The sequence below is a fragment of the Apteryx mantelli genome, chromosome 27, assembly GCF_036417845.1.
Source record: "Apteryx mantelli isolate bAptMan1 chromosome 27, bAptMan1.hap1, whole genome shotgun sequence".
NCBI lineage: Eukaryota > Metazoa > Chordata > Aves > Apterygiformes > Apterygidae > Apteryx > Apteryx mantelli.
This window is the reverse complement of record NC_090004.1, coordinates 7,738,582-7,750,643: the sequence shown is the minus strand read 5'-3', so window position 1 is coordinate 7,750,643 and position 12,062 is coordinate 7,738,582. Positions and strand designations below refer to the sequence as shown.

At 62.1% G+C, this 12,062-nt stretch overlaps 1 protein-coding gene across 1 annotated transcript in view; it reads left to right on the top strand.

Annotated features, from left to right (window-relative positions):
• Nucleotides 1-11,858, top strand: part of COL8A2 (collagen type VIII alpha 2 chain) — a 37,028-nt gene extending 25,170 nt beyond the window's left edge. Inside the window, exons 2-3 of the mRNA XM_067311438.1 lie at nucleotides 2,460-2,633; nucleotides 9,839-11,858. Of these exons, the coding sequence (XP_067167539.1) occupies nucleotides 2,477-2,633; nucleotides 9,839-11,760 (2,079 nt within the window). The 5' untranslated portion in view covers nucleotides 2,460-2,476 and the 3' untranslated portion in view covers nucleotides 11,761-11,858. The remainder of the gene's footprint in view (nucleotides 1-2,459; nucleotides 2,634-9,838) is intronic.
• The last annotated feature ends 204 nt before the right edge of the window (nucleotides 11,859-12,062 follow it).

The following is a 12,062-nucleotide window of genomic DNA, read 5'->3' as shown; positions in this document are numbered from 1 at the left end:
CCTTGTCTGGCTTCCCCGCGCTACGGTCGCAGCAGGTTGACTTGATTTAGCAGCCCACGCGCGGCAAAACCGCAGCATGAGCCAAAGCAGATGGATTATTCCGTGCTGCTTCTCCCTTTTCCCGTCGGCACGGGGCCGGGCAAACAGCCGTGCACGCTTGTGCATCGCCCCGAGCCGGGGCCAGACCTGGATCCAGCGAGGTGCTGGGACGGCTTGGCCCGCGGCAGCCACAGGCAGAGGTGCGGGAAGGTGCCTGTTCCTGCGGTTTGGGTTTGTTGAAACGAGCAGGAGCATCCCACAAAACCCCCAGAGCAGGGGAGGAGCGGGGATGGATAAAGCATGAGTGGGAGCAGAGAGGGGTAGAGAAAGGGGGAAAGGGAAGAGGTTAGAGGCAGAGGCACACAGGTCGTACCAGGTAAGGAAAACAAATAAATAGCTGATTCAGGATTTTGTTCCCTTTTATCGAGCAGAAACTCTATTTTCACAGCTGCAATCCTTTCCAACAGGATTTCTTTCCTCCCTTAAACAAATCCCAGTAAAATGTTTCGTAAAAATAAGCGTTCGTCTCCTATACCCCAAAGACAGAAAAATCTCGACACCAACAGGGCCGTCTCCGTCCCGGTGAGGAAGGCAAAGCTGCCGGGGCCCCGGTTTTTCCCAACCTTCTTCTCCCGAGCTGAAACACGCGGTTCCACCAAGGAGACCCGGGGGCGGATGTCGGCACGGGAAAGGGGTCACGGGAGGTGCCGCAGCCCCAGCATCACCCGCTCGCGAGCCGGCGGCGGGGTCCGCACGGGAGTTTGCAGCGAATAGGTTCAAAACGGTTTGCGTTAACAATATTCAGATCTCTCGTGGTTCGAGAGCGCTGCCGCGGGAGCGGGAGCAGACGGCGCGGTTTGGGCGTGCAGGGCGGGCTGGGAACGGCCCCGTCCCGGCTACGGCCTCTGCATCGGCAGAGCTCCCGCGGGGCGGCCAGACCGTCCCGGGGCAGTTCTGCCCCGCACGGAGGCCGGACCAGCCTAGCAAGCGGTGCCGCGTCTGTCCAACCCGCGCGGCGCCGGCAACCCCAGCCCGGCCAAACCCTTCCTCCTTCCCGAGCGCCAGCTTTGTCTCTGCTTTCCGCCCGGGCTTGGCAGAGCCCCCAGCCTGCTCTATCCTCCCAGGAGCCGGGCCGGCCCCCCTGGCTGTCCCCGCGCACCCTCCGGCCGGCGCAGTGACCGCGGGGGTTCGGGGCACCCGGGCACACGGACACTGGGAGCGCGGCATCCTCACCCCGGCGTGCCGGAGCAGGAGACGGGCCACCGCCGAGCCGAGTGTCCATGCACACATGCCGAGTGTCCGTGCACACTTGCCGGGGCAGGAGAGATGCGGCTTGGGGCTGGGGGACCTTTGAGGACCTGCCAAGCGCTCATGGCGTCAGGAACGATCCCACGCTAGGGCTCCCCGCTCCCTTTCTTTAATTTTCTCTAATTCTGTTTTATTTTGGTTCGCTTTTTTTTCATGCTGCAGCTTTTCTTTCACTGCTGTTCCAGCGAAAGCGATTCAGGAAATTCCGATCAAATCCAGCCGTGCAGCAGCCCTGCCCCGGCTTCCCTAGGCAGGGAAAGGCAAAGTGCTTAATTCTTATTAATAACAACCACGGGTCAATTATTGTGAGAAGGAAAAAAACAGCAGAGCGCTTTGGCATCACATGTTTTTTAAGCTTCTGAAAATAAACGTTCTTTGCAAACCAATCTGTTTGCAGCTCCGTGCTTGGAGCTGGCACAGAAAACGTTGCTCAAGGAAAGGTATATTTATAGAGGGTATTTATTTTAAATAAACAGGCACTTAAGGCAGAGCCGCTGCTCCAAAGCGCGGCAGCCTCCGCTCCGGGCTTTCGCCGCCGAGGGCGCTTGCCCTTCCTCGACCGAACAAGCTCCCGTCGCGGCTGCCGGGGCTCCGGGTGGGAACGGGGCTCCGGAGGGCGCAGCCCCGGGGAGGCAGGGAGGCCCCCGCCGCACCGTGCCGCGCGAGCCCGGCGCACACACGGTTCTCGTTAGAGGAAATCCCGTCCGCGCGAGAAACGTGACAGCGGCTCTCGGCTCAGAGCTCTGCGATTTTCATCCCTGCCCTTTCTCCCCCCCTTTTTGTCCCCTCTTGCACATTAAAAACAACACCGAGCCCTTCAGGGAAGGTCGCGACACCGAGATGAGCAGGTCCTCGGAAAGCCTCCTTCCCGAGCTAGGTGCCCCGCGGGTGTTTCTTGGGTGGCATGAGGGACGGTTATCCCGCACATCCCGCCGCGACGGGGGCCCAGCCGGCACGCGGGAAGGGCTGTGCGATCAGGGAGCCGGTGCCCCCGCTCCAGAGGGGCACGGAGAAAACAAGACGGCTCGTCCGAATCCCCGGCGGGACGGCGGGATCCCCCTGTCTGTCCGCACCGGGCGCCAGCCCCGCGCTCACTGTCGCTTTGTCCGCAGGAGCGGCGCGGGCCAGGATGCTGCCGGACGCCGTCGCGCTGCTGCTGCTGCTGCTCGGCCTCGGCTCGGCGGCGGGAGGAGGAGCGGCGGGATACACGCAGGTGAAATACATGCAGCCCATGGTGAAAGGCCCCCTGGGCCCCCCGTTCCGCGAAGGCAAAGGGCAGTACCTAGGTAAGGGACGCTTTCCGCGCGACGCTTCGGCAAGGGCGCCGGGCGGAGCGGGGCCGTTCGCTCGGGGCACCTGCGGGCGCCCCAAGGGCCGGGCAGGGCTGCGCGCTGCCGGGAGGCTTCCCCGGGCAGAGGGGCCCCCGCGCGCCCCCACGGCGGTAGCAAGGGCTTTTTGGGGTGCTCTTCCCTGCAGATCGCTCTCCCCCAGAAAAAGCAGCCAAGGGGATATCAGCAGAAACAGAGCGGTTCAGCAGAGAAGAGCCTTCTGGTAGGGCTGACCATGGCCGGCTCCCTCGCTCCGGGTCACCCCGGCCCCACGCGTCGCCCCTCCAGCTCGTGCCCCTCGGTGGCTTTGGGGCTCGGCTCAGGAGCAGGAGCCCTGGGGACCCGGTGCTCGCTGCCATTGAACCTGAGCTTTCCCTGCTGGGCTTTTTCCACTCCTCCACCTATTCCATTTTCCCTGTCTGCGTTTCACACCGGCTGGGAAAGGAAGGATGGCAGCACCAGAGCTGAAAGTCCCGGTATGGTGAGAGCAGAGCGAGAGAAAGGGATTTCCTCTGCTCTAGGAGACAAGCAGCTCCGCGCACGTTAAATCAATCCTCACCAAGTGAGGAGCGCTGCTCGGAGGGGCAGAAGCGCGAGGTCACTGCTTGCTGCAGCCAGACCGTCAGCAAAGCTCCCAGCCGAGCCGCAGCCCTTCCCGACCACCCCATGCACCCACCCATCCCTCCATGGTGCATCACCCAGTGCCTGCCCGGCCCTGCCTTTACACTCCGCCAGGACACAGGTGCCGGAGGTTACAAGCCGCAGGAGGGGCAGGAGCCGGCCGGTCAACGCTTTGCACCTGCAGGGTCATCACTATGTGTTAATTAAACACCCTCCTGGAGGAGTTGCTCTGGTCACCTTTGGGTCTTAGCAAACAGTGAGCGTTCAGTGTCGCTGCGGGGTGATGCTCCAGCACCTCCCGGCTGATCCACGAGGCCGCTCTTCCCGAGAGCTCCCTGGTGATTCTGTCTGGGGCTTCAGAGAGGGGGACGGATGGGAGGTCCGAGTTTTTCCCTGGTACCAAGCACAGCAGCCCCAGAGCCCCGCAGAGCAAACGGCAGGTCTCCAATTGGGGATCCCGGCTGGCTCAGCCTCGGGGGCAGCGATCCCAGAGGGATCCCGTGGGAAAGTCTGAGCTGGCCACGGCTGTCATGGCTTGTGCAATCAGTGCAGCTGCAGACCGTGGCTCCCTGTGCCCTCCTGGCCAGGTCCAGGCCCAGCACCTCGGCCCGGGACACGCACGGGACCCCGTGAGCTCCCGTGGATGGGGAGCGCCGAGGGACGAGGCAGGTCCCTCCGTGGCAGCCGGGCTCGGAGGCTGCCCGGGACAGTCCAGGCTCGGGCTCCAGCCCGCTGGCAGCGGCTCTGCCCAGGCACCTCCACCAGGGATGCCCGGATCCAGCAGCAGCCCGGCACCGAGCGGCGGTGCAGCCTCCTGCAGCAGGGAAAAGCCTCTGGAGCCCTCTCCGTGGGTTAGCTCAGTTGTCAGAGACTCAGACCCTCCAGGGAGCCGGAATCTTGGCTCTGGAGGAGAAACTGGAGAAGGCCAGGCTGCCGGTGGCTGATTTACCGCTCGGCTGAACGGCTTATCAGGAGTTCAGCTCAGCACATGTGTCAGAAAACACACAGCAAAACCTGGAGCTGAAGCACGCTGCGATCCCCCGGCTCCCTGCCCCCTTCCCAGCTGTTGTAAAGCCGCTCGCTGAACCCCAGCCAGAGACAAAACCTTCCAGCACGGCCTCACCAAAAAGGAACGTTTTAGCTGCTGATGGGACTGGATTCAAATATCTCCCTGCTGCTTTTCCGTCATTTTTCCCCTTCTTCCCGTGCATTTGAGTTGCTCGTGCTGCCTCTGAGCAGAGTCGCCGGCTGACGGCAGTGGAGGAGGCGGCTGCCAGCTCGCTGTGCCCTGTGCCAGGTGCTGTACAAACACCGCGCCGGCGCCTCCGAGGAGCACTTTGCACCGAGGAGCACTTTGCAAGCAGGAGGTGGACAGGGAAGCCGGCGCCTCTTGGATCCCACTGAATTCCCATCTCTGCTTAACCCCTAATTTGGCCAGGAAAATCCCTCCTGGCCCCTGCCCTGCGTGGGTCGCTCAGGTGGCTTGGCCGTCGCGGCGCAGTTGCAGTCCCAGAGCCAGCGGGGAGCTGAGCGGAGGCTCCGGCTCCGCCATCCTGGCCCCCCAAAGCGGGGTCCCAGCCCGGCGTGCCAGGCTGGGGCTGCGGGCGCTTTCCCCGGCCTGCTGGTGCCATCTAGTGAGAGCGACGGGGCTGGTTTCCGTAGGGTGCCGGACGGCTTCGCTGACCCAAAAATAGACTCCCGGACTGCACGGAGGCAGCTCTGGAGGGAAGGTGGCCGCAGGATGGCCCGGCTGCGTCGCTGCCCTCCCGCAGTGCCTGACGGGTCCCGGCCGCCGCCGGCTCGCTCCCCGGCCCCAGCAAAGCCCCTCTTCCCCAAAGCTGCGGAAAGGTAGCGATGCTTCCCGCAGCACTCTGCCCGAGCCCGCGCAGGTCCTGAGCGAGCGCGGCTCCGCTGACGACATCCCGCTTTTCTGTCTGCAGGATCCCAGGGCTGCTAGCACGCACAGCCCTTGCCGCCCCGTGCCTCAGTTTCCCCGCTGCATCTTCCCCAGCCTGAGCCACAACTTTCTGTGAGGTGTTTTGAGGCTGCTGGGGAAGTCACAGTCCCCATGTCACAGCCCTTTACACCTTCCTGTCTCCCGTGGAGAGCATCAGACAGGCGGAACAGCGAGCCGCGGCGTCCCAGCCGGAATGCCGGCTCCGGACCTGCCCTTCGAGCTGCGGTCAGACAGTCAGCTTTGCCAGTCCATCTCAGCAGAGCTGGGATGCTAAAAGCATTTAGGCAGATATTTGTGTGGCTGGGTTTTATTTTGACTTGGTTGAAAACATATCCGAAAGGCAATTTCAAAACCAGAGGCCGGCAGCTGGAGGGAGCAGCGCGAGCTCCCCGCACTTCCCTCGCGCACCTCCTCATCCCGCCGGCACTTCCCCCGGACGCAGGTCAGGGCACGAGAGCCTTAACGGCTGCACAGAGGCCCTGTATTAGCAGCTTCCCAGGCGGCAGCGCGCAGCCGGGTGAAGCCGCTCGCCGCGTGCTCGGGGCTCGCCGGAGGCGCAGGAAGCCCTGCATTTCCGCGAGCACGCGCGAGCCGGGCCGGGGCCGCACGCTCGCACGGGGCCCTCGCTGTCGGCCGCGCACACTGCGCTCTTTGTGCCGGGAGCCACCCGGACGGCGCGGGAGCGGTGGGCTGCCGCGGTCCACGGGGTGCCCAGGCCATCCCTGCGCCCCGGTAGCTCCCGCAGAGTTGCTAAAGGTTCCGTTTTAAATGGCAAAGAACTCCGCTTTCAAGGGAAAATGCCACGAGCAGTTTTAAAGGGAAAATTCTCCTGACCTGCCAGCACGCAAGCAGCCCTTTCACGGCAGGAGCAAAGTGCCGCCCTGCTCCCGCGCCTGCCTTCCCGCCCTGCTCCCGGCTTTCCTCGGCAGGGAAACAGCGGGCTGCAGCAGCCCCGGCTCAGGAGACTGATGGCAAATTACAGCTGATGTCCGGGGCAGCGATTTATGGGCTCGCTCTGCCTCAGGTGCGCGGGTGGGTTCCCCTCCGGCCGCGTTATGAAGGAGCGGTCCCTAGAGCAGGGGCTTGGCTGCAAAGGCAAAGGACTTTTCATCTCCCCGGGCTCTGGCTGGCTCAGCAGAGAGCCAGAGCCCAACTTTGGCTTTCGCAGCTGCCCTCCCCAAGAGGCAGGGGCAGGTAGGCAATGGGGAACGCCTCGCTCGCCGCTGCCCGGCATCCCCAGAGCAGCTGCTCTCCTGAGTCCTGCTGCTACTAAAGAGCCTACGGAAACCAGGGAGACTAAGTAAGCCCTGAGATCCCCGTGGGGCTGCTGCTTGCTGCACGTGGCCAGGATGCTCCCCTGGCTCCTGCTAATGGGGAAACGTTGTTTGCCACCTCCGTGTCTCTTCCTGCAGTTCACTCCCTTCCCACTTCCAGCCTGTTAAATGGCAGCTCCATCCATCCATGCAGCAACAGGATAAGAGATGAGATAACGCTGGTCCCCCGCACTGCTTGTATCAGCCTGCGAAGCTCACTCTCGTGAGACAGCGCTTGGCAGGCAGCTCAGCGGCGCTGGAATGAACTCGGCCGGGTTTTGCCATGGAGCAGCCAACTTCTCCTTCCTCCAGTGTCATCTGGCTGCATCAGCCAGGCCCACTGCTGGCTGCTTGTGGCTGGGAACCTCTTCCCATCTTACTGGATTGTTCCTCTGCCAGCCGGTACGTGCTACCTTGCTTCTCCTCCAGGCTCTTGGAGGTCCTTATCAGGACAAACAGCACCAGATGGACCACGGGATCTGTCTGCAAGTGTTCACGTTCCTCAGTAGGTTAAAAGCCCTGTGGTGCCAAGGCGAGAGCTTGCAGGGGCCGTGCCTGTCCTTCCCCTTCCCTCTGCCCCAGCTGGCTCTTTGCATTAGCACTCGTGGCCGCTCCGCTCATGCTTCGAGGGGAACGCGCAGCCCCATGCTGCTGCTGTGAAACGCAGAGCTCTGCGAGACATGCGCCTGTGGTAAGACATGGTCTTTTGAAATTGGATACCACTGGGGCTGCAATGTCCCAGTTTCTCTTTGCTAATGTCCCCGGTTTGGTTTTCCCGTCTGCTTTTTTGGCCGCCTGCGAGTTGGCAGCTCTCGTCTGGTGTTTCTCTTTGGTGTGTTGTGTGTGTGTGCTTTTCCCTTCCTTCACGGGCTCAGCTGTAGATCCTTGTTCTGATTCCATACAAAATGACCTAGAAAACTAATTCTTTTCAAACCATTGCAAGAAGAAAAAAGTGGGAGGAAGAAAACACATTGAAATCATTTTCCAGAGAAAAATTGTAGAATTCAACCCCCCAGAAATCTGCTTTAGTGCAACACTTCACATCTCTCTCGCTTTCTTTCCCACACCATTTTCTGGTGGAGGTTTGCAGAAATCCAGTGGCAATGTCATGACAGACAGGTATTTCCTTAATCGAGAAAGCCAAGTGACCTCCATTAAAGCAGGGGACGTGGGCCAGGCTTTGATATGTAGATAAGCTCCAAAAAGGTTTCCATTGCCGGAAGGAAAACAACCAGGCACCAAGCTTGGCAGGAGCCCGGTAAAGCTGCCTCCGATAGGCAGGGCACTGTCTGCTGCTGCCTCCGTTGCTCTTTTCACGTGTCTCAAATCTCCCCTAATCTTTTCCGAAGGCTCCGGCTGGGCGAGACCCCAGGCTCGAGGACGCCAGGCCCCGCGGCCGCTGCTCCCCACGGAGCCCTGCCGCCTCCCGCAGCGCGAAGCCTCCTGCAAGGGGCCGGTTCTGCTCACGTCCCAGCTGCTCCTGGCAACTGGTCTCTACACATCTGTTCCCTACTCGTGTGTTTTACGTTGGGTAAATTTGGTTAAAGCTTACCCACGGTGTCCAGGCACTCTCTCCAGCCATTCACGTTTCTCATCGTAGTTCTGTGTACGCGCGGTTGCCAAGTATTTCCTTCATTTCAAACTTCCCAATAGGGTTTGTCAGATTTATTCTTTTTCACTCATTCCTGGTGTCGCGTGGGAAGCAACACCCCGTCTAGGCTAGCCTCGAAGCGTTATTTATGCTCACGTCTGCGCCTTCAGTACTGAGCTGCGGTGGGCATGTAATCCGGCTCTCCTCTGCTTTGTCTCTCAGCCCATTAGTTTCTTTCTTACATCCGTTTGCAAAAGACCTCTATAAATTCTTTAAATGTCAAGTGGTTATGGCCTGCTCCCAGCTGGGCTGATTCATTCCTGGATGTTACTGAGGTTGCATTTTCCTCGCAACTATTGGCTTTTCCTGCATGCTCAGGGTTTTTTTTTTAACGTTTTTGTCTACCTTGCTAGACTCAGCAGCTAAGCCAGAAACAGAAGGCATGTCTTATCCGATAAACTAACCACTGTGTCTTCTCTTAACTATGAGTCCAAGAGTTTTCTTTTCAGTTTTCTTTTTAGCTTAAAAGGAGGAAATCATATGTGGGCCTCCTGAGGCCAGGGACTCAAGGGATGGGGTGGAGGGATTATCTTTAATCTTGGCTCCCTCTATCACCATCCTCTCGGATCAGCCCAGGTGCTTTTGTGGCCATTGGGAAGTGAGGCAGGGGGACGAATGCAGCTCCTAAAACACAGCAGGGTCATCACAGAACGTCATCATCAGAGCGGACAGTAATTTTGGTCTTGTTGGCACCCGCTGGGGAGGGGCAGAAGGAATAAGGCTTGAAGTAGCACCTTGGGCACCGGCCAGCGTCCTGCTTCAAGACGGTCCCTCGGCAGGCTGCTGATGCGGCAGCGCGGGAAGCCACAGCGACAACGTTTAAATAAAACCATCTCTAGCGAAGGGCAGTCTTGTAAGTTCAGACCCAGCCGAGAGAAGGGTCCCGCTCTCCGCGCGGGCTGTGGGCTTCCTGTAATATAAATATCAGCCCTCGGTCTATTCAGCGATCGCTCTCAGCCCCAGCACAGATTCTGGCCTGTCCTCGGTTTAGCGCACGGCTGGGAACGGGCGTTATTGCAAAATGAAAGCGTTGCCGGTTGGAGACGTTAGAACAACACCGTGCGGTCCTGCTCGGTGGAAGGACTACGCGTGGGACAGCGATGTGTCCTAGCCCCTGCCGAAAGATACCAAGAGCCTTCCCACCACGGAAATCAAGGGGCAGGCAGTGCTGAAACCCACGGCCCGAAAATGAGCAAAAGCAGCAATTACCGTTTGCATTTCTCTGCAGCATCCATCCGGGTGTTCGGTGCTGCTTCGCTCCATTTTTCGTAGCCGGTTCGGCAGATTCCTGTGGCTTTCTCTGCTCTCCTCGTCCCATCCGACCGAGACGCGGCCCCTCGCTTCCCGCGTATCAGAGCAAACGCTTCCTGACAGCTCTGGCGCTGGCCCCCGCGCCCCGCGCGAGGCTTTGCTTTCTGGCGCGCTCGACCGGTGCCGTCAGGGGAGCGTGAGGGGTTTGGTCTCCTTTCGAAGCCGTGCCCCTGCCTAACGGCGCAGTCGCCTGACCAGAGAGATCGCGAAACGTCGGTAGCGCGGCTGAGCGCGGCCGCGCGGGCGGCACCGCGCGCCTCCACCTGCCGCCGGGCCCCGGTAAAGCTCTGCGGTCTCCTTCTCTTCGCAGACATGCCGCCGATGCTGCCCATGGACCTCAAAGGGGAGCCAGGACCACCGGGAAAGCCAGGCCCACGCGGGCCCCCCGGCCCCCCCGGCTACCCAGGAAAGCCGGGCACGGGGAAACCAGGAATGCACGGCCAGCCCGGGCCCGCCGGGCCCCCCGGCTTCTCGGGGATTGGGAAACCAGGCATCCCCGGACTCCCAGGAAAAGCGGGTATGAAAGGGATGCCCGGAGCCAAAGGCGAACCCGGCATGAGAGGAGAGCAAGGGCCCCGAGGACTGCCGGGCCCCCCAGGACTGCCGGGGCCAGCCGGCATCTCGGTCAACGGGAAACCAGGCCCTCAGGGCGGTCCCGGCCTGCCGGGGTTTCGGGGCGAGCCCGGCCCCAAAGGGGAGCCCGGTCCTCGCGGGGAGCGAGGCCTGAAGGGTGAAAACGGAGTGGGGAAGCCAGGCTTGCCGGGGCCCCGGGGGAACGGGGGCCCTCCCGGCCCCGCGGGGCCCCCAGGGCCTGCCGGCCTCGGGAAGCCCGGCCTCGACGGCCTGCCGGGCGCTCCGGGGGAAAAGGGCGACGTGGGCCCGCCGGGCGGACACGGGGTCAACGGGGAGCCGGGCCCCATGGGGCCCCGAGGCCCCCCCGGCCTCGACGGGATCGGCATCCCCGGCGCAGCGGGGGTGCCGGGGATACAGGGCCCCATGGGACCAAAGGGAGAACCCGGGATCCGCGGCCTCCCGGGCCTGCCCGGGCCGACGGGCTACGGGAAGCCGGGCTTGCCCGGCCTGAAAGGAGACCGCGGGCAGCCCGGCGTGCCCGGAGTCATCGGCGACAAAGGGGAACCCGGCGTCGACGGGGAGCCGGGGGAGCCGGGCCCCGCGGGCATCATCGGGCCGCCGGGCCCGCCGGGCTCCATGGGCCTGCCGGGCAAACACGGGCTGCCGGGTGCCAAAGGCGAAGCGGGGCCGAGCGGGCCGCCGGGAATGCCGGGGATACGCGGCGACCAGGGCCCGAACGGCTTTGCCGGGAAGCCGGGGGTGCCGGGAGAAAGGGGTCTGCCCGGCTCGCTGGGACCCCCTGGCCCAACGGGCCCGAAAGGAGAGCCGGGTTTCATCGGCCTTCCGGGGGTGCCGGGATTAACGGGCGGCCCCGGGCCGAAAGGGGACGGCGGGATCCCGGGGCAGCCCGGCCTGCGGGGCCCCTCGGGTATCCCGGGCTTGCAGGGGCCTGCCGGTCCCATGGGGCCGCAGGGGCTCCCGGGGCTGAAAGGGGAGCCCGGCCTCCCCGGCGCTCCCGGCGAGGGGAAGACCGGCGAGCCTGGCATGGCCGGCCCCATCGGCCCGCCGGGAATGCCGGGAACGCCGGGGCTGAACGGGCCGCCGGGTCCACCGGGGCCGCCGGGACCGCCGGGGGCGCCGGGGGTGTTCGACGAGACGGGCATCGCGGGGCTGCACCTGCCGGACGGAGGCGTGGAGGGGGCCGTGCTGGGCAACGGCAAGCCCGGGAAGCCGCAGTACGGCCGAGGAGAGCTCTCCGCCCGGATCGCGCCCGCCTTCACCGCCATCCTCACCTCCCCCTTCCCGGCGTCGGGCATGCCGGTCAAGTTTGACCGGACTTTGTATAACGGGCACAACGGCTACAACCCCGTCACCGGGATATTCACCTGCCCCATATCCGGCATCTATTACTTTGCCTACCACGTGCACGTCAAAGGGACTAACGTTTGGGTGGCGCTTTACAAGAACAACGTGCCCGCCACCTACACGTACGACGAGTACAAAAAAGGCTACCTGGACCAAGCCTCAGGCAGCGCCGTGCTCGAACTCAAGGAGAACGACCAAGTCTGGGTACAAATGCCCTCGGACCAAGCCAACGGGCTGTACTCCACAGAATACATCCACTCCTCCTTCTCGGGGTTCCTGCTTTGCCCCACATAACGGCTGTTGGGCGCCTTTCCTTTTTACCCGCTCTAGCCATAAACTGTCTTTTTTGATAAAAAAAATTAAAATAAAATTAATACAAAAAAGAAAAATCACTGGGAAGAAGGCGCAAGCCGTTGTCGCGGGACCTTGCTTCATGCTGTTTGATCCATGAGTCAAGAGGGTAATCAGAAAGGAGACATTTTTCTTTCTTTCTTTCTTTTTTAGGGGAGGGGAGAAGGGAGGGAAGGGAGCGACTTTCTCAGCAAAGTGTATTTGAAATAAATTTTACCCTAGTGACTGCACATCAAACACAGGAA